The sequence below is a fragment of the Cololabis saira genome, chromosome 23 (assembly GCF_033807715.1).
Source record: "Cololabis saira isolate AMF1-May2022 chromosome 23, fColSai1.1, whole genome shotgun sequence".
Classification (NCBI taxonomy): Eukaryota; Metazoa; Chordata; class Actinopteri; order Beloniformes; family Belonidae; genus Cololabis; species Cololabis saira.
In genome coordinates this window covers 25,589,028-25,612,337 of record NC_084609.1, presented here as the reverse complement: position 1 = coordinate 25,612,337, position 23,310 = coordinate 25,589,028, and the positions used below count along the sequence as shown (strand labels likewise).

At 41.0% G+C, this 23,310-nt stretch overlaps 1 protein-coding gene across 1 annotated transcript in view; it reads right to left on the bottom strand.

Moving 5' to 3' along the window:
• Positions 1–23,310, bottom strand: part of LOC133423833 (anoctamin-4-like) — a 77,816-nt gene that overhangs the window by 37,139 nt on the left and 17,367 nt on the right. The window contains exon 3 of the mRNA XM_061714142.1: positions 21,207–21,431. Coding sequence (XP_061570126.1) covers positions 21,207–21,431 — 225 coding nt within the window. The remainder of the gene's footprint in view (positions 1–21,206; positions 21,432–23,310) is intronic.

The following is a 23,310-nucleotide window of genomic DNA, read 5'->3' as shown; positions in this document are numbered from 1 at the left end:
GATGATACCGCCGGGATTCATCTCAGGAGGAGGTGAGTCGGCCCAATGAGGTGTAAAAAAAGAGTTTAAGTTGCATATTTAGTGCATTTTGTCTTCAGAGCAGTGATTGCTCTGGGAAAGAAACTGTCCCTGAGTCTATTTGTTCGGATCTTGTAGGACCTGTAGCTCCGACCAGAGGGTAACAGGATGAACAGTTTGTGACCGGCGTGGGATGTCCGTTGCTCTGCTGAGGTACCGAGAGCTGACGATGTCATCCAGGCAGGGGAGAAAGTTATGGACCACATATTATATTATATATTATATTATATATTATATATATTCTATATATTATAGACCACAACTTTTCATTCGGGACAGCAGACATCTTCATGGTAGCAACCTGACGTTGTAGGCAGGCATTATGTTTATTCTGGAATTACATTACCTGTCTAGAGTACTTAGCTCTAAATATATGATTAACCCTGTCAAGACTGATTCAGCCGGAAAGCTTCATGAACAGAGTAAAAGTTAAATATGTTTTATAATATTCATGATACTGAATTACAGAACCAATATTTCCCACAGTTATTATATTATAAAAACAATGACAGGGTGGAATAAAAAGAAGACTTCAAGATAAGGTGGATAGCAAAAGAAGAATAATCACATCCCAGAAACTTTTTTCTGAGGATTAATCTTGAAACACCTTTTAAAGACAAACCGTCTCCACAAGTACTCACAAGTTAATTAGCTCTATTTGTCAACCAGATTGGCTCAAGGTGAAAGATATTATTCAAAGCTTAGAAAAACAGCTTAATTTATCTATCTCTAAATAGATGAGATATTTATTTATTTATTTTTTGTACTTCATTCCTCTGGGGAGTACAAAGATTTAAATAGGGAGGATGGCAGATGTAGAAGTCTGCGCTTTGAACTTTCATTTGTGACAGCAAAGGTGACTCAGCTAGATTTTTCTGCTGAGTTGTAGTAACGGGGACAGAGATGGACGGAAGCAGCTTTTAATCACTGGTTGATGGTCTGGAACATTGGGGCCCAAGGATGCAGCTAATAGAGAGACAATAAAGATCCTAGAGTAAAAAAACAACAACAAAAAACGGCACCGGTACTGCAGTACCTTTATGAGTTCACTGTCTCTGAATGACAGCAAATAATCGTACTACTGTATGCTGGAGTTTAGTTTTTTTGCTGCTGCCTTAGAGGGATTTTGAATTTGAATTTAATGAATTTAATTTTACTTTGCAACTACATCGGTAATGCAACTGCCGGTCGAGGGTTCAGTATTTTGTGAGGCCTGAGTGTTGGAGCAATAAACAAACAAATATAAGATATCACAATAACATATTAGATGAGTAGAATGAAAGGGGGACCCAGAATTTCTGGCTTTTATCTGAATTAAGTTAACATGATATTTCCTCATTTTTAACCTTTTGTCTTAGCGATTTAAAGCAGCACAACGTAACTTTCAGCTTTTCTGAGTTTGGCGGCATCTTTTGGACAAAAGCGGTATTGTTTTACCAGAAAGAACACTACGTTTCCCATGAGCACCAGCGCGTACTGCCGGAAAACTCCTGTCCCGTCGCTGCATTTGTTTTGATGAGAGGAGACGGGACGCTTTTCTGTTTCACCAAGTGAACAGACAGAACGCAAAAAAAAAGATGTTAAACTGCTGGAAAGGAACTGGAATTTACCGGGATACCTTAAACAAGGAAGCCAGGGAGCGGTATATGGAGAAAATAATGATTATTAATTATAATAATAATGAATCCCTACTGAAGACCCATGTGTTTCAATACATTTGTATAATAGTACAACATACAGTACATGTTTTGTATCCCTCTTACTTCTCTTTTCTTTTTTTTGACTGCTATATTATGTTGAAGAGTCTCCGAGGCGTGAGCAATATTTTTGTTTTCCTCGTGAGATTATTTTTTTCCTCTGGCGCTACAAATAAGAGTTAATATTTTTTCCTCAACAAACTAGTTTTATCTGAAGATTGGGGTTAATTGCACCGCAGAGAGCTGGCCAGCAACTGCGTTTAGCTGGCGATGTGGGGAATAAAACCTGTATTTTGATCCGACCCGTCTGTGTGAGTGTTTGTGGTTTAAGGCTGTTTATGGTTCTGCGTTAAATCGACGCAGAGCCTACGGCGTAGGGTACGCGGCGACACGCAGCGTAAGTTGCGTGTCGCCACGTACCCTACGCCGTAGGTCTGCGTCGATTTAACGCAGAACCATAATTCAGGCTTTACTGTGTGGAAGCCGGTGTTTGGTCGTTACAGGCTGTAAGTCGTCGACTCGCTTTGGATCGCGGCTGTAACTTACAGCCGCCATCCAAAGCGAGCCGACGACTCTTTTACTTTGTTATATCAGATACTTGGCCTCCGTGGTTCTGCCTCCGAGCAGGAAACCGTTGAAAAGTTAAACCATTAGGATCTTTTCCCCACGTCTGTTGTGTGGAGCTGCTGCAGCTACAACGGGTTACCAGCTTCTCCTGAGCTCTCGCTCCAAGCCCCGCCCATTTTCGTCTCGACTGCGAATCGGGAAGGAGGGGGAAGTGACGTATGCCGTAAAGCAGTCAAAGTCGTAACGATTTGTAGTTTTTTAGTGTGGCAGGGTTCCTACCATGCTCCTCAAAGTTACATAGTGCCAGTGAAGGTGATACAGACCCCCTCAGACCATGACAGAGGTTTCATTAAACCTGTTGGAAGTTGATGTACCATCACAATGACTCTGGAAATATGATATTAAGGTGGAAAAGTTACGTAGTGTTGCTTTAAGCTTTACTGTACATTTACACCAAATGCTGGTGTAGACGGTTGTCACCCAGATCACAGTAATCCTCATCAGAAGACATCAGTTCATCCAGAACCGATGTCTCATAGATGAAAGACACAATAAAAGGATCTTACCTCTAAAACCTCCATTTGGTATAATAAAAAAATCTTAACTGGTAAGAAACTGTTTATGTTGGATTGGTGGGTCAGCTCTGGCATTAATCAGTTTGGGGATTTATTTGGTAATCTAACTATAAGACGGAGCCTATGGTTACGACTGGCGACCATAATAGGATGTAGGATAATATGGAAGCACTGGAAATCATTAGATTTTTGTTGTTTTAAGGAATGGATTGAACTAATGACCAAAATAGTTATGTTTTGGTCCCCCCCTCCCCCACCTTAAAAAGTGCTTTTGCTGTTCACATAAAACTCAACTTATCATCATAAGCATATCAGAAATGACACCATCCACGACTCTCTATATCAAACCATTCAAAAGTTATGGCATAAAATAGGATCTATGAAATATCGACCAATCAGAAGAAGGGGCGGAGCTAATTTACACCAATGAAAGTTAAGGACTCTAAACCAAATCCAATGACACCACCCACAACTCTTTATGTCAAACCAATCAAAAGTTATGGCAGAAAATAGGAACTATCAAATATCAACCAATCAGAAGAAGGGGCGGGGCTAATTTGCACCAATTATGGTCAAGGACTCAAAACCATGTCCGATGACACTACCCACAAGTTTTTATGTCAAACCATTCATAACTTATGGCAGAGAAAAGTATTCTAGGGAGCGCTGTTGAGCTGTTGGGGGGGGGGGGGGGGGGGGGGGGGGGGTGCGCTTTTTGGCGTCTATCGTCATAACGCTTTTGACTGAGAAAAGTAATGCGCATCGTTGCAGGATTGAGACGCACATTTTGATGTATAACACACCTGGGTGCACGTTACGGTAATGGCATAAATTGTGCTAAAATTACACGATATACTGACAACTATAGCTATAAAAACATCAACAACCCTGTGGTACTTCAGAGACATCAGGGAAACTGACAGGTGTAGTTGGGGTTGCTGAAGTGGATTGCGAGAAAACATTACGCTGCCATTAACACTCAGGTGGCGGTGGACCACGATGGCCTCATCACAGACATCGTCTTTAGGTGGCCAGGAGGCAACATGACAGCTTCGTGTGGGCTAACTGGGGTAGGTGGCTCAGTTGGTAGAGCGTTCACCCATGAACCTGAAGGTCAGTGGTTCGAGTGTGCGTATGTGGGTAAACGTCTACAGTGTAAAGTGCTTTGGGGCTGTAAGAGTACAGCTGGAAAAGCGCTATATAAGTGTAAACCATTTACCATTTACTAACTCAGCTGTGGGGGAGAAGGCTGGCAGAGGAGAAAATGTGGCCCACCAGGTGTGATTAATCACCTAAATTAGAGCAAGTGAAGCATCAGTATAAAATGATCTGGTATGACAAAATACTTCAAGCACAAGGCTTTGGTCATTCTTCTTATAACTTTTGCAGAACTATTTGTGTTTAGCTTGTTGTTAGTTTGCATTTAAATATGGTGTATCAGTGTGTTTTGAGGTGAGTTTTTAAGTTTGGTATTTGTTTTGTTATTTCAAATGATTGATGTTGTCCATGTGAACAGGACTTCCTGGCTCTGTTTCCTGCTGTTTGGCTTTGGAGGCTGTATCCCCACTAAAAAAAGTAGGTAAATGTCCATGGACCTTATCAGTAGGATGTAATTGGTTGGGCAAATAAGTAATACTGGCAAGTAGATAAAGGATCACGTTCTCAGCATTTTAACTGTAATAAGGTCATATTTGATCAGATTCAGGAACACTCTTGTCAGATGTATTTAGCTGGCTACATGGTGACAGCAGCACACACTAAAAAATACATTTGTATTCAGGCCAAACTGGTGTGGGATCCGGCTATGGCACAGGATCTGGTCATGGTGAAGGAGCTGGCTTTGGCGTTGGCGGCACGGGATCCGGCTACGGCGTTGGAGGCGTGGGCTACGGCGTTGGAGGCGCGGGCTACGGCGTTGGAGGCGCGGGCTACGGCGTTGGAGGCGCGGGCTACGGCGTTGGAGGCGCGGGCTACGGCGTTGGAGGCGCGGGCTACGGCGTTGGAGGCGCGGGCTACGGCGCTGGAGGCGCGGGCTACGGCGCTGGAGGCGCGGGCTACGGCGCTGGAGGCGCGGGCTACGGCTACGGCGCTGGCGGTGTGGGGTCCGGTGCGGGATCTGGCTCTGGTGCAGGAAGTGGCCTTGTGGGGGACCAGGATGCAGGGATCTCCAGTTTCATTGAGGAGCTGCTGAGCCTCAGGCCTTACCGTCCCTTCCCAGACTTTGCCTGGACCAGTGACCACGGTCCCCTCGGCGTAGTTGAGAAACGCCCTCTATACCCTTCTTCCCACTCTGTTCACTCCAGCAATGGCTACCAGAGAGCAAGGGACGTCCAGGTTAATTCTAAATATACCACCGATACTTTTGACCACATTCCTATTGACGACCAGAAAGGGTCTGGATCTAAAGGGCACAAGACCTTCTAATGAGGTAACAATCTCAATATTGATGCTATTAGATGCAGTACTGCAAGTGGTTATATTGACTGTTGCCTTTTTCCTCTGCAGGTCTGACCACAACATTGAACCCTTGGAGTTTGTCAACCTGTTTGCCATAATAAACTTTTAATTTTCAGATGAGGCTGTGATAACTTTCATCTTTAAAGGTTGATGCATCTTGGTCATGGTTGCCCTGGTTACTGTTTTGACCCTTGATGTGCTTTTAAACTTAAGAGCTCCATTTATGGCATGTGGCTGCAACTCTACTAGAATGTCAAGACTCTAGAACCAGCAAACTGAATGGGGGTAAAGCGTAACTCAACCATGACCCATAGTATTGCTTAATAGATCCCATCTTAACGTGTTATCAAACCAACTGATTTAAACATTAAATGGCTGCCTCATAAGGTTGTGAGCATTGGGTTTTGAAGCCTGTTCTTCTCCTTGCCGGGGGCAGCCATGTTGCTCAGCAAGCTGCTTGGAACATACCCGCCCCCGCAAAAACCTCTGCAGAGCTGATGTTGGACACTTGCAGTGGGATATATGTTTTATCATGTTGACTCAATGAAAAATATTTGGCAGATGCTAATACAAACCGCTAGTTCTTTACTAAGGGTGGTGACATGCTTGGATTGGACTGACCTCAAACTTACGAGAATACTTATCAGGCAACCCTCAGCAGAAAGTCGTCAGGTCATCTGAGATCGATCGACGGCGCTGGTGCCGAGGGGGGAGTGCAGTCTGTTTTCTGTTTGGAGTTGGCAGAGATTATTATATATAAAACTAATGTGCTTTAAACCTACATGCCTTAGCATCATAAAAGGGCTGTGTATGAGATCAGTATTTCTGCGTAAAACTGATGGGTGTCATCAATCACTAAAAGGGGAAAATAAATGCTGTTTCACAATCTAACGTGAATATGCACGTGAGTGAATCCTCCGTTATGACACTTCTAAACAGAACTCCAACTCTATTTTGTTTGCTCTAAAAGCCAACACACCAACTATCAAAAATACCCTATTGGAGGGGGAAATGTATCTTCTGTTTCAGAGTTTGATTTAAAAACCTTGTGAAAGATGTAATTTGGTGCTTCAATCATGTGACACTTAATGGCTGCGTTTCCCAGATTTGTTGGGAAGCTCTTAAGAGCTTCTCGGCAGCTGTCTTGAGAAGGCTGTGAAAGGACGTGTTTCCCAGAGTCGTTCTTAATTTAAGATCTTTCACTAAGGAAACGTAAGATCGCCTTGACCCACTCTTTAACAGCCTTGTTGGGAACCAAACGCTCACTGCAGCCGCGTCAGGTAAAGTTATATCTTACACTCAAAGGAATACTAAAACCATGCGTAGTGATGAATGTGCATTCATAGCTGCAGAACACTGAAGCAAAAAAAATTAAAGCTGCAAGCAGCGATGAACGGGCCCTCGCACGCTTGTGCACGTTGAGGCGTGCTGCAGTGGAAGCTTGTATGACTTGCATGTAGATTCTTCAGGCCTGGACATTTAGCGGATGACACCACCCACGACTCTATATCAAACCAAGAGTTATGGCAGAAAGTAGGAACTATCAGATATCGACCAATCAGATGAAGTGGTGGGGCTAATTTGCACCAATTATTTCAAGGACTCAAAACCGAGTCCGATGACACCACCCACGAGTCTTTATGTCAAACCAATCAAAAGTTATGGCAGAAGTAGGGACTATCAAATATGGACCAATCAGATGAAGGGGGCGCACTTTTTGGCGTCTATTGTCGCCACAGTAACGCTTTTGACTGAGAAAAGTAATGCACGTCGTCGCAGGATCAAGATGCACATTTTGATGTATAACACACCTGGGTGCACGTTACGGTTTGGGCGAAGAAGCGGCCGAAGAAATGGCATAAATTGCGCCAAAATTACACGATTAATTCAAAATGGCCGACTTCCTGTTCAGTTTGGGCTATGGCGCCAGGAGACTTTTCTTTAAGTTGCGACATGATACAGGTGTGTACCGATTTTCGTGCATGTACGTCAAACCGTATTGTGGGGCTTGAGGCACAAAGTTTTCTAGGGGGCGCTGTTGAGCCATTATCACATTTTTCACCAGGCCTGGCTTGCGTGCAAAATTTGGGGCACGTTTAGGGGGGCAAAAAGGCTCTCGTCGGAAAAATAAAAACGAGAAAAACGAGGAAAACAAAAATTCCTACAGATACAATGAGGCCTTCGCACTGTAAGTGCTCGGGCCCTAAAAAAACGACATAAGAAAAGGAAGCTCGGTTTAATTGATTCAAGCCTTTGAGCATTGTTCTTAACTTGTCTTTATTTGTGTACTATAACAAATGGGCCTGAGAAACTTTATCAACATGTTATTTCATAGACAGGAACGCGGTGCATGGAGTGCTGCTTGGGTATTAGCAAAAATAGTATCCCTCAGGTGCTCTTCAGTCAAGGGAGATCCATAAATTGTTGAAAACAGAGAACTGAGGCACTCATGAGGCTAAGGTTAATAAAATGCCTTTATTATTGCATGGCTAGTCTCTTAAAAGCGTGTCTAGCGTGTCAATACTTATTTTGTATGCATTTTTGATTTATTTAATTGACTATAGGCAATGTTTAAATGTGCAATGTTGATTTATTTACTGTGATTTTGTTTTTTTCTTTCAGTACAGAGCCTCTCACCCTCTGCTTGTTATTGGCAGGTCTTGCTGTTCAGGTCATGTGACCTCCTACCTGCTCACACTGAGCAGCTGTTTGAAATCACCTATTTAATTGTGAATTGAGCTGTCTGACAAACATTTCTCTTTTGTCCTGACGAAGGCCAGTTTGGCTGAAACGCGTAGACACGCTTTTAAGAGACTAGCCATGCAATAATAAAGGCATTTTATTAACCTTACCCTCATGAGTGCCTCAGTTCTCTGTTTTCAACATGTTATTTCATACTTTCTATAGACTATAATTACTACGTAGATCTACTTCACTGGTTTATCAACCTTAGCTCCGGTATTGAAGACAGTTCCAGCAGCATTTCCTCAGTAACCACAGCACTCCAAGCCCGGTCTCATTAAGGGAAGGGAGAATTGCTTACTATAAATATTGGCTCTCACCGGACTGAAGCACCACATATTAACCTATATCATAGTGATTTGCTGATGCTTTGGTCTGTTACAGAAGCTACCCATCAAACTGTAACAGCCTCATAGCACGTTTGTAACACAAGCCACATCTGAGCTGAGATGGCGGGGCTTAGACTGAAAACAAAGACCAAGGAAAAGAACAACACTCTACAGCCTCTTCTCCACTTTGAGTCCCGGTGTTGAAAAGAATCCAAAAAGAATTAAAGGAATTCTCTTCACTTGAAATCTCAGAAACAGCTGACCTGTTTTCATTAACGATATGGTTTATTTTTATTTATTTTTATTTTAAAATACATAATATTCCCTGCAATGACACAGAAGGTTAAGGGTTTTCTTATGTTCAAAATACTTGCTAACATTCTAGATGTAGTAATCATCATACCCAATATTTTAGTGACACTCATTATGCTATTATGTCTATAATATATCTGATGATACACAAATACTTATGATTATTCTGAGGTGTTATCTTAGTATGTTATAAAATACTTAATGTAACAATTTATCTTAAGTATTTGTTTTATAGATTAAGTATTCAGGATTATTTCTTTATCAAATATGTAATTTAATCAATTAGTTTTGCTGCCAAAGAAGAGAAGAAGAAAAAACTACATGATAGTTATATAAAAGGGCGAGGGTATCACACCTTTAATATTGCATTAGTATTAGTATTAGTAATGAATTTAAAAGGTAAAAACATCAAGAACACAGTCATGTTATCCAGGATCGCATAACAATAGAGGAACATTTTCATTCACAAATGAAGAAATTAAATGATGATAGTAATTTAGCTCCCTGACTGGTTTTTGGTGCATCTCAAGCTGACAAAGAGGAATGTGTTTAATGCAGAAGTACAATTAAGTGTTGCTGGCTCCTAAAACTCCAATATCACTCCAGAAGTTCCCCATGAAAGATGTACATTTTTCATTATTTGTCCAAGGGGTGGGACATATCCAAAACTAGTTTGGTTGTGTTTGTTAACTTGTTTTAATTTAATCTGTTTTAATTTGCTTTCTAAAATCTTAGGGTCAAGATGGATGTTTACGTGGTCACGTGTCCAGACAAACTTAACAATGTGTCTCCACAGGAGTTTTTTTGATGATTCTGTGAGGTTCTGGTTAAAAGTATATCTGTAAGGTTATTTAACTGGTTTCTCATCTGTTCATATTCAACGTTGTTTTACACATGCTCATCTGGTCAAACTGCTTTTGTGTGTTGAACATACACTTGTAAAAGGCCCCCAAAAATACTGATTTGCAAATTTAATCTGTTTTATTTTTCTTTCTAAAATTTTAGGGTCAAGGATGTTTAGGATATGCTCTAAGGTCTTTTTTTGCATGGGTGTTTTGGAAAAAAATGGGTGAAACATGTTAAAGTCTTGCAACTTTGTGGCTGGTCGGCCAATATTTTACACTGTCCGTGGTCCTGAAATGTTGTGAATCTTTCGTCTCTTCACAACGACATACATACTGACCATTTACCAGAATGTACTTCACAGGGTTTACAATCAGCTCATTTACTCATTACTGACTTTCATTTTTAGCATTTTTGTCGGAAAAAATCTGAAGCCAATATGGCATTGATGAGGTAAAAAATTACTATTTCAGACGATAACAAAATATTACTGTAAATATAGCCAAAAACAATTAAACAAACATTGGCTTCATGATGACATCTGTGCATTTACACGATTGAGGGAAACAACCGAGTGTCCAACTGCATTGAAGGAAGGATTTGGGGCGCTCAACCTATGACAGCAGGGTCAAGTTCAGTCCTCCAAACGCTCACAAAGCACAACAATTACAGATGCCACATTAAAAAACATTACCGTGAACCATAAAAAAAAGAAATAATTAAATATGGGTGAGAATAACAGGGAATAGTTGACCTGGACAATCTTAAAGTCTTAATGTCACTCCACAAATCAGTTGTTTGGTTTCTGTCTTTATTGCAGTGAAACAATCAAAATGAACTATTTTTGAGCTTGGTAGCAACAAATCATAACAGATCAACACACAAAACATGAGTTTGTGAGGCCGTGCAAAGCACCGGGCCACTGTTACTTGATACAATAACCCAAAAATCAACTGTAGTGGCAGCAAAGCTCATGTTCTGTTAGTTTGATGCAAACAGAGACTCATGAGGTAAATGGTGCATCAAACTACCATGCCGGATAGTTTATATGAAATATTGATTGTACGATAAAAACAAATCTGATGAAAGTCCATATGGCCCATATGGTCTCAAAATATATTTAACGCATAGAAGACAAACGTTTTCAGAATTCTGTGAGGTTCTGGTTAAAAGTATGTTTGTAAGATTATTTAACTGGTTTCTCAACTGTTCATATTCAACGTTGTTTTACACTTGCTCATCTGGTCAAACTGCTTCAGAATGTGTGTGTTGAACATACAGTACACTTGTAAAAGGCCCCAAAAAATACTGATTTGTAAATTTGCAAATCATTTAACACACATTTGTGATTATGGGATTCATTTGTCTCCGCACTTAACTGCCTGTCTACAGGAATGTATATCGAGTACGATGAACTTTCATCTGAACTCTCAGATTCAGTCTAATATTCTGAAGGAGCAGAAGATCTAGTGCCTTTAAAATCACTTTGTTTGGTTTGCTTCAAGGGAATGGGACTATCTACTAACGCTGCTTTGGTAATTGAGATAATCTTTCAGTACGTTATATCAATAATTTAAACACTTCAGCCCGACAGCTTTGAATACAAACCTTCAGACTTTCAAAGAATCTCATGAAAATTAATGTGTGCAGAAGTAAGTAGGTTACACATGACAGATGCATATTTAATCACTGTTTAATATTTGATGTTGCTCCTCTTGTTTTGAAGCTCTGCCAATGTTCTCAGACAACAAAAGGTGATTACATGCAGTATTCCACATACACAGCTCAGTAGTAATACCACCGTACATGTCTCAATACCAAGCTAAGGACCTCAACCTTTATATAAAAGTTGGCATTTTGGTCATCACAAGGCGCAAGATAACCCCATCCTGAACAAACATACCGATTAATCATACATTTGAACAGAAATGCATTTTTTTGTTGAATTTTTTACAAAACTAGTAACACCGAACAGAAGTTATGAAGCTAAAATAAATGTATATGATCAGCCAGTTATAAAAACTAAATAGAACGTATGTTATTGAGCGAGATGTTCGGGTTTCTGTGACATCACAGATCCGAGTAGATTAAGTCAGCGTTCCGGGTTTTCCTCCACTAGCTCACGTCCGTCTTTGCATATCCTCTGACATGATTACAGTAAAGCTGGGACCCCTTTTTCCAAACATGCACAACCCATGGAGGGGAGTGGCAGAGCCAAGTCTCCAGTATTTTGATCAAATGTCCCAGTCAAAATTTTTGAAAAAAGGACGTGTTGCTTTTAAAAAAGGCAATAGGCTACTGGCTACAGTTTTCACATCATCTACTCTATCTTTGCTATACAACAGTGATTAAACTGATAATAAGCCTTACAGTGAGGATCAAATATAGTCAAAGCTTTATTTTTCACCTTGTTCATTTAATTCACAGAGATGTGTGAATAAGGTATAGGCTACTATGTTTTATGAAGTCACTGACGTGGGATTGCATTTAACACATTTGAAGAGAACAAGATAATTCTCTTTATTGTCTCCTGACACCTAAAGCCTTAAAACTAAGATGTTTTTTTCTTTTTCACGTGACTGTGTATCTGTTGCAACTAAAATCACTTTAAAATATCGTGCAAATAGAAGTGCAACCATCACAACTCTGAAATGGGACAATATTATCAATTGGCTTTAGTAATGAATGAAGTTGTGCTTTTAACTGGTGTGAGAGAACAATAATCTCAATTAAGAAACCCTCAGTTATGATGCGTACGCAAGCCAACCAAGAATTGATAACTCATACTGCGAGGAGAGTAGAAGATTGCAAAGGGGAACAGAGAAAAATAATGGGAGATGGTGGGGGTGTGTTGCTAAGGGGAACGGGCTTATAAGTCACTTGTGACGAGAAACCGTTCACTCCATCTGCATGCACCTATCATGCCCTCGGGTGCATGTTCTCCATGACGGCCGGGGGATGGAGGTTTGACGCTGGCTGACCTGCCACCGGTACTTTCAGAACAAGTTTCCAGCAGATAGAAATGAATTTGGCGATGAAACGACCCACATCTTCTTACAACTGATGCACCACGGACAACGAGGAGTGTATGAAAAAGAGCTGCCACTGCAAAATGGGGTCAGGTGGGATAGAAGGAGTGTGTGAAGGTCAAATATTTGCATGGTCGCAGCAAAATGCGCATGATAAATGAGGCAATGTATAAAAAAAAAAAAAAAAGAGGGTGAGTAGGAGATGATAACACATGAGCGAGAGCACTGCAGCAGAAAGAGAGAGAGAAAACCAACCGCTCTGAAGAACAAGCTTCCTTTCCTGCACGACAACTTGACGACACTCACCGTGTGAAGGTGGGCAGAGGCACAGCGGCAGCTTCACCCCTCACAGGGAGGAGGGAGGGAAGGAGGGGGAGCTTCCCAGCTGAGCCGCAGCGGCAAATGCCAAAACAGCCTGATGACTCCTCCAGATACACACACACACCAACAGCCATGCATGTGCAAAAACACCGAGCCAAAACCCATTCAGACCCAGCGTGAAAATGACCTAGCCGACAGAAAAAAACAAACACAATGTCCCACAAGGGAAAACAGCATTTCCACTTCTTACTCCATGCCCCTCATCACAGCTTAGACTGATCCAGCATCATCATCACGATACACATACACACACACTCCGTCTCCCTCTCTTTCTCTCTCTCTAACGGATATGTCACAGAAAAGCTTGCAAAAGCTGTCAAAGATCCTTTCAGAGGGGGGAAAAAGAAACGCACAAGCATGAGAAAGATGTTTACAGAGTCAGAGAGCGACAGAACAGAGAGGGAGAGAGGAGGTGTGCGCCACTCATCGTGGTTCCTAATCAGTCTTCACTGGCGGCCAATCAGAGGTCACGCTGCTCTGACAGTGGCCAATCAGAAAAAAGGGCCGTCTGTCTCAGTGTTGCTGCAGCCCAAAACAATGACAGCTGGAAATGATTACGCTGTCAGCTGTACCTCTGGTGGAGACTCAAGGGCACACACACAAACGTCACAAACACACATTGATTACAACTCACTGTGAAAGTAGAGTCACATTTCTATTTATTATTATTTTCGGTTGTCCTGGTACAATAAAAACACACCTTTCTGCAAGGTGTTCCAGACAAATCCCTATGCACATGGTGAATATGTTATAGAGATATTTGTCATGGAAAGGTTTGGACACTTCAACTTTATACTGCATCACTGGAAATAGTTAAGAACAAGATGAACTTATCTCCAAAATGTAATGAACCCGTCATTTCATTTGTGTGAAAAGTGAAGAAAGAAAATAAAGGGAAAGGACCACCATGCAAAAAGACTTGCATGATGGTGTTTCATATAAGCCTATTTTAACTAATACCATGTCTTTCTGTGCACACACGCCTTAGCCTTCGCCGAGGCTCTGCAGGGGATAGTAAAAGTTGTGCAAAAGTTAATGTCCCCTCTTTGAACCCCTTTATTGTATAAAATCCTAATAAAAATAACTGGATCATAGTGAGTCTTCTTATGGAGCCACAGATGAACAACATAACATATTTTTCACTGTGTAATCAAAAATAAAAGGACTAGTCATATAGGATTCAAATGCTATGTAGTAGCCAGGTGATAAATGATCTGTTGCAGGTGTCAACTGACAAATTATGTAAAAGGAAAGATGTTATAAAAGCAGATTTAAAAGGTGAGATACTCAGTAAAAGGCAACTCAGCTAAATTTGTTCATAAATGGCAATCCTTCCTAGATTACTTTGACTCGTTGAAGACTCTACCCACCGACTGAACCCCTCCCCCTTACCTTAATTTTCTTTTAATTTCTTTTATTTGTTTTTATTATTGTTATTTATGTTGCATTTTATGTTTTATTTATTTCCATTTAATGGGATATCAGTGATGGGCATTTGCATTTACCACTTCATTTGTTTTTTGTATGCCACATTTGCTCATCCATTACTTTCCTCCATTGATCATTTGTTGCTCATCTGTTTATTTATTATTTAACTCTACAGAGACTCTGTTCCTTAATTAGGTTTTGTGTGTTTAAACAAAAAAAAAGGGGGACAATGTATAATGCGTATCTTTGATTGCATGTATCCATGTTATCATTATATGTTGTTTTTTCTAAAAAGATAAAAAAAAAAAAAGAAGCAGATTTAAAAGGGTTTTAAAATCATCTTCTAACAATCTGGAGTCCAGCTTTACACAGGGGGATATTATATTCACATGTGGATCGCTTTAAAAACAAGTGAGTGTTTCAGTAAATACCCAAGATAAGACCTTGCAATGTTCAGAGAAATACAAATAAAAGCCATTAATGTCACATACACAACAGGCCTCAATGAACGTGTGAAATACAAATAATGTTAAATACTTCAACAATGCAGTTCACACATTCCAAGATAGCCCAGCTAACGCAAAGCCAATAAAGTAACAATAATAGTGATAATAATTTTGCCTAGCTAAGGAAACCAACATGTGATCAAAACTTTTCTTCGATATAAAACTCTGTCCTGATCCACCAGGCGATTGTGGAAAAGAAAAACTCCCCTTTAACGGGAAGAAACCAGATCAGGAGCACCTGCTGAGAAGAAGGAACAGATTAATAACAGCAATAGTGTCATTAATAGAGTTGGAGCAGAAGAGAACAGAGTGAGGAGAGGTGCATCATGGGAGGCCCCCCACAGTCTAGGCCTAGCAGCAGAACTAAGGGGTGTTTCAGGTCACCTGGGCCACCCCCAACTATAAACTTTATCAAAAGGAAGTTTTTAAGCTTAATCTTAAAGATAAAGAAGGTGTATGCTTCCCAAACACAAACTGGTAACTGGTTCCAGAGGAGAGGAACCTGATAACTGAAGGCTGTACTGCCCATTCTACTTTAAGGAACTCTAAAAACAACAAGCAAACATGCCAGTGCTTCTGATCCGTTGTTGTTGCTGTTCTCTTCTCTTTCCTGTGCTCTCAACCCCCATCCTGTCAAGGCATCCTGTCTGGTTCTGCCAGAGGTTTTGTCCTGTAGAATGGGAGTTTTTAATCACCATCCTTGCTCAATATGGGTGATTGTATCAAATAAAGGTTTTGCTATAATCTGTTGGTTTCCTTAGCGAAGCAATACTTAATGTTATTTTATTGGCTTTGTATTAATTGGACTAATTTGGAATGAGGTGCTTTGAGATGACATTTGTCATGATATGGCGCTATATAAATAAAACCGAATAGAATAGAATTAGTTAGCCTGGCTACAGTGCTGAAAAGAAACCTGGGCTTGTACTTATTTTCTTCTATTAATGCTGTATAATAAGCAGTTCTGGCATATCATCTGGCTTGTTCTGAGGAAGCCCCAAAACTCCTGGAACAACGTCCTATGCATAAACGAGACCAAGACAGAGTTATTAGGCCTCAATATCTAGAGACATGTTTGATGAAAACCTCATTCCACTGTCAGGCAAGGTGGTGGAGGGGGGAGGATTTAGGATCGTTATTCACCCACGTGACCTTGCACTCACTGAGTTGACCATGAACTCCTCAGTATACCAGAATCAGGCCATCTGTCAGAGAGCTAAAGTTTAGTTAAATCACATCACATAGGTTCTCCACACAGCTTTCACACACCTAGACAACAGTAAAACCTATGAGAGGATGCTGTTTGTGGACTTCAGCACAGTCTTTAATAGAGGTCTACCTCACAAACAGGTAGCTGAGCAACCTGGGCCTCAGCAGCTAACTGTGCACCTGGATTCTGCAATTACACAGCAACAGACCCCAGAACATCCTAATGGGACCGCATCTCCTAAACACAGGCACTCTGCAGGGTTGTGTCCTCAGCCCACTCCCCTACTCCCTCTTTACATGCAACTGTTTCCCCATTCACACCGGCGACACCATCAGCAAATTTGGTGATGAAACTACCAAGCTGGCCTGATTAAGGACAACGACGAGTCAGCCTACAGGGAGGAGGTCCAACATCTGAGCCAACGGTGTGACTAAAACATCCTGGACCTGAATTCAGCCAGGACTAAAGCTGGGCATACACTGTGCGATATTTTAAATCGTTTGATTCAGCCCCATCTCACACTGCACGACTAGATCGCGGAGTTCAAAAGTTCACAGCCCACGATTTATGGTCTCACACTGTACGACCCGATGCTCGGATGCGACCCGTCTGCTCACACTGTACGTTCATAATCCTCCCGTCGGACTTCTGTGTACTGGAACTGTGAGGCCGGTTTTGGGGCAGGGGTGGGCTGTGCCCACCCAAATGTGCGTCCTGCCCACCCGATCAAAGGTTATGGGGATCCTTTATTTTTTTATAATTTTATTTTTTTATATATAGAAAAAAAATCCAAAAATATCTGTACCGTTTCTGATCGGGTGGGCACTGCGCATCATTTTTAGAAACAACAATGAACGCATACCGCAAAAGTTGCGCAGACAGCGCACACACTGAAGGCTGATTTATGGTTCCGCGTTACACCAACGCAGAGCCTACGCGTAGGGTACGCGGCGACGCGCACCGTACGCTGCGTGTTGCCGCGTTCCCTACGCTGTATGCGTATGGCTGGGCAGACGTGGGAAATGCAGTCTTTTTTTCTGCTATTAAAACATGATTTGTAATGTGAATTTGCAACACTTTAAACTACAAATAATAGCTTTTGACGTGACATCAGAGATTGCGCATGCTCTCTGCAAAAGGATGAGGCAAATCGGGTCTCAGCACTGCTTCAACTGTGCGATTCCTTCACAAGGAGCAACCAGGATTTTCTTGCGAGCACACGATTTTTGATCGGGAGCTCGTCATGAGGTGTTAATCTCTCGTCGTTACCCCACGTTTACTGCACGAGGCACGACCAAAGATTGGGTCGAAATCCGGCCCGATCCAAAAAATAGTCGCACGACTGGAAAATCGTCTCAAAACTAGCCGATAATCGCACAGTGTATGCCCGGCTTAAGGAGATAATAGTGGACTTCAGGAAATCCAAGCAATCTGAGCACTCAGCTCTCTACATTGATGGAGAGGAGGTAGAGAGGTTGGAGACCTTTACGTTTCCTGGGATCCACCTCTCGGCCGACTTCAGCTGGTCCACAAACATCTCTGACCAAGTTGGGAAGGTGCAACAAAGAATGTACTTCCTCTGAAAGGTGTTCCGGGCCACTTCCCCCGACACCTGCTGATCAAATTCTACCGCTCCTTCTACCTCCTGAGCTCCTGCTGTACAGTGGGGTTCAGCTTCAGTACTCCAGAGAACAATAAGGACCTGCAACTGGTGAGGGTGGTGGAGTAGGTGACTGGAACCACGCTACGCACCACCTAGCTTAGACATTTACACTGACAGACTCCTGTGGAAAACCAGTGGAATTGTTAAAGAGCCCTCACACCTGGGAGACTCCCTTGTATGTAGGGATGGGAATCAAGAACCGGTTCTTGTTCAGAACCGGTTCCCAGGGTTTCAATTCCTTGGAATCGTTTGGAAATTTTGCAAAAGATTCCCTTATCGATTCCAGTGGGAACTGACGACGTCATCACGTACGTTGCATAAGTCAGCAGTCAATAGTAAACATGGCGCCCAAGTGATCAAACGCTCGACAGTCCGGTAACATTTCAGTTAAAAAGACGACAACAGGGCAACTTGCAATACTTGCCAAGTCAATATTTCGTCAAAGGGAGGAAATACTACCAACATGCAAAAACATTAGTGCACACAGCATGCAATAACAATCAATTCATGTTTTTGATCCGGGTACTGGATCCTCAACCGAGTAACAGCAATGTTAGCATTTCCTTGGCTAATAATACTGCTGGTAACTAACTAACTAACTAACTAACTAACTAACTAACTAACTAACGAACACTGCCTATCATATAAGCACCATTTGCCTCATTGTTGTACTCTTTTTCCAAATGAGAATCGATAAGGGAATCGATAAAGAACCGAATCGTTAAGCAGAATCAAAAATGGAATTGGAATCGTAAAAATCGTATCAATTCCCATCCCTACTTGTATGTCCCCTCCCTTCTGGAAGATGCAAGAGGTTACTTAGGTCAAAAATAGTTTTTACCCACAGGCTGTCAAACATTCCCCTCTCCATCCCACCAATGAATCGCTGATGACACACCCCCCCACTTTTGAAAGCCATGCAACATTACATGTTTAGAGTAGGTCTGTAATGTTAGCACTGAGTCCATGCACCGTATTTTTGTATATAGGTAGAAGCTTAGAAGAACAGGCATAAATCACTCCCTAAACGTTTCAGTGAACTGCAGCAATGTTGTAAAGAAGAATTCTCAATGATGTGAGACAGCTGTAAACATCTGGGAAATAACTACTTTGTTATTGTTGCTAACGGTAGATCAATAGGCAAATGACTTATGAGGATATTTTTTTGTTCTTTTTAACTTTTTTTTTAAGATAAAATAATGGCACAGTTAAAATACTTACAGGTTTGTTTTTTTTGTTACAGGTTGTATTTGTCAAATAATGAGAGCCACTATGATTGCCTTTTTGTTTCAATATTTCTTACACACACAAACACACAAACATGGTATCAAACACTAAAAGAGGGGTACTAACCTTTGCACGTGGCTGAATGAGGACAGAGCTCCCACAACGAGATCCATTTCATTCATGTTTCATTTTGGGTTTCTTTTTAACTTACTTTTTTAACTTACAGTATATTCTAGAGACTGTTGTTTATGCAGCTGGCATCCTATATATAGTACTCGCGTTGAGGGGGGATGAGGGGGGATGGCATCCCCCCTGAAATAAAAACGGTCCAAATCATCCCCCCTGTAAAACTGCCATCCCGCCTTTCCATCCCTTATTTCATTCCATCAATGAATGTGGTATTACTGCTATTTCAACATTTCAGAGTCATCACCAGAAAAATAACACCAGAAAAATACTTATTTGACAATTGTCACCTGTTTCAAGTACCGGTACATTTTCACTTGAAATAAGTAGGAAAATCTGCCAGTGGGACAAGATTTATCTTCTCATTACAAGCAAAAACATCTTGTTCCACTGGCAGATTTTTCTACTTATTTCAAGTGAAAATCTACTTGAAACAGGTGAAAACTGTTGTTTTATTCCAGTAATGAGTCTTGTTTTAAGTGTAATGAGATTTTTTTACTAAAATGATAACTTTTTAACTAGAAATAAGACAAATATTCTTGTTAAGATTTTGAGTTTTTGCAGTGATCCATTTTAATTATCCTGTGAAGGACAGAGTCATATTGATAAGTTCAGAAAAGTGTTTTTTATTGTTGTGTTTTGATGTATTTGATGTAAGCCCAGTGGATATTTAAAGCTTACAGAAGGCTGCATTTAACTGCTGCTATGTCATTCCTGCAGTATTTCTGCAGCTGTTTTGGTCAGTGCTATTATTTGTAATATATTATATTATTTTTAAGCAGCACAAATTATCTGTCCCCATATGATAAAATCCACCATCCCCCCTGATTTTTTTTTTACAACTCAAGTACTGCCTATATATGTTTACATGTTTTTCTCCCCCCACTTATTCCCTTTTTCCCCAATTTATCTTCACCAAACAATTCTTTTAGTTCTGGACCAATCACACTACAATACGATTACTTGAATAACTTATATAATTGGTTATATGATAAATGTTTATATCTGGCCTCTAAGTCAATGGTGCAAACAGTTTAGTTTGGTTATGAAGTCCACTATATTTTAAGTAAACCTCAACTACAGCTACACCGACTGAATCAGGAGGATTTTGCAGACTCTGGAGTGCGGGTGCACTGCAATAGTGCGCAGCCACACCAGCACAAAAATGACCTTCGTTCGGCCTCCTTGATCACCGATCACAGCTATCTGGTCACAGCTGTCTCAACTCAGACAGAAAAGGCATTCAATGGATAATTATAGCAACTTTAAATTAATTCTGTTTTTTATCACCAAGATCTGGAAGAAAATAAGACATCACACCATCCACTGAGTGAAGACAGGAGTGTGCAGATGGAAGCATTTTCTTTGGTCCCTCCCTTTTTATCTCTAGAAAAATCTCCTTTTATTTGTTCGGCTGTTTGCAGTTACTGTCATTCAGACCAATTTTTTCATGCTACTTTCAGCAAAAGTAACAAATAACAGATTGCTGATCTAAATCATCAAATGAAAAAGGGTTCAACTATTATCAGATACAAGCATTTTAATAAAAGACGTGACGTGTCCACCGTGTAACATCGACGTACTGACCACGTCTGCTGCAGAAAACCTCAGAAATGTTGTTGAGGAGAGAAGAGTTAAGTCAAATCAAGTTAAACTCTCCTTGTACTGCCCACAAACCTAGAAGTAGCACAAACCAGTGGATCGCTGCTCAGACACTGATCGATTCACCTATGCATGAATGCACTGCACAAATGCATGAAGTGCAGGAAAAGTTACCAGGTGCTCAGGTCTCATTTATTTCCAACAGAAAGTAGTTTATTTGCTGAAGGCATTGGTGGATACAGCAAGGATCGTGGTCCCAGAAGACTCCACATAGAAGCTTATAAAAACACATTTGCTGGATACGACTCTCTGATCTATTCTTTAATCTTAAGGCTCTAATTGTAAAATGTGTACCGTTCCACCATTGAACGTACTTGTGCTGTTGTCGCACAGCGTCTCCTGACTAGCAGTGCAGGAGGGCAGCGGGCTGACGGACAGCGACGCTGGACAGGAGACCGGCTCAGGATGCTCACTGGCTGCTGGGACGGCAGAGGCCTCGGAGTGAACACAGTCCGGACTTGGGAGATTCGGGCCGGTCGATGGGAAAGGACTTTTCCAGTGGGAGAATTCAATGGCCACTTGACCCCCAAGATCAATCCCTGTCAAGGCAAACAAAAAACAAAACAAAAAATTTGGGATAAGAAAACATTTCTCAATGAATGAAGACAATATAATTTATTACATTTGGGATAAAAAGCTCTGCCAACTGGACTGCCTCTTTGAGCTGCTGCAATACCGCCCTCTAGTGGTAGGAACTGTCAACGTCATATTATTGGGTGAGTGATGAAGTGACCTAAGAAAGCTGCTCATTATTTTATCTGATGGCCAGTAAATGAAAACAAAAGAACTATATAAATGAATATTTGTATTGTATATTTGTATTGTATTTTATAGAAAAGCAGCGATTACTTTCATGTTATTCATTTATTTTGGATGCAGCGCTGTCTTAGAGATCTTAGGTTCCCAGCTTTGCAGATCCTCCGCCCATCTTTGCTCCTCAAAGACTCAGCCTTTTCTTGGATGGTGATTTTGTACTAATTCATCATTATAATCCCCTGCTGACATCATATTCTAGATATAACTTTGTCTTTTTTTTCTTTAACCATCTTACTAGCACTAAAATGCTCCTCTACTAACTTTTACATGTGCTTAAATGTAAATGTATGTATTTTAATAAAATAAATTAAGATTTATTTTTTTTAATTAAGGCTCATTTGTGCAAGAATGCATCATTACTGTCTATATCTGGACGTTTGAGAGTCTGAAATGCTCCTTGACTTTTCTGTGTCAGTCAGAGTCCAAACCCTAACCCTAACCTGCAGACTGCTGACCCAGCACTGATCACCTACAGCCTTCGACTTCTCCTCCACAGGCTTTTCTCTCGGCTCCAAAAGGTCTGGTGGATCAGCTCAGCTGCAGGCTGGCAGGAAACTTAACACATTGTCTCTCAGGTTGACGCCAAACATGGCTGCCAAATCACCTGGCATGAGTTCTCACTCCTAAAAACATGATTGATTTATTGAACCTTATGACACCTCTTAGTTATTTCACAGAGGACGTCCTTCTCCATTTTCTCCATACATTGACAGATTTGAGGTATTCTAATTGCTATCTAATAACATTTTGTCATCCTTTACAAAAACATGCTAGTTTTATGCAACCTTTAACTTTACTGTTTTGGCTTAATTTCAGCCATTATTTCTATCAGTTCTGTTTTGGGGGAAAGAAATCTGGCCGGACATGTTCAGAATAACAAATGCAAGCAGCAGTGTGTGAAAATACTCTTTTTCCTCTTCCATCCAAAATAAATAAATAAAAAACAAACATTTCAGCTATGAGGTAAGCTGGGGATGCTGGGACCTTCCAACCTGCAAGCAACATCTTCCGTTTTTAAATCAGTGCCACTCACACAAAAAAAACAAAAACAAATCCCATCCACAACCCGCTGACACGGGTTTGGCCAATGTGAAAGGGTCTAATGACTACTTTGGGATCTAACCCCATCCATTAGACCATTAGTCATACCAGGATTTAATGGTTAAATGGTGAAAAGTTATGTTACAAAAATGTTTGCAAACTTTCTTTTAACCGAGTGGAGAGATACTAAAGCAGATATTTAAACTAAAATAACAACAACAGTGACGTAAATAATCTAGCCACAGACCTTAATATGTCCTCTGGCTTGATATCCAAGTATAAAGAAGCAAACATTACACCTGCTCTTACAGAGATACACTTTAAATACATAATAATTAAAGCAGCACAACGTAACTTTCAGCTTTTGTTGAGTTTGGCGGCTCCTTTGGACAAAAGCGGTAGTGCTTTACCAGAAAGAACACTACGTTTCCCATGAGCACCAGCGCGTACTGCCGGAAAACCCCCGTCCCCGTCGCGTGCATTTGTTTTGATGAGAGAAGACGGGACGGACTTTCAAAACTACTTTTCTGTTTTCAGCGGTTGTTTGCAGAATCGATAGTG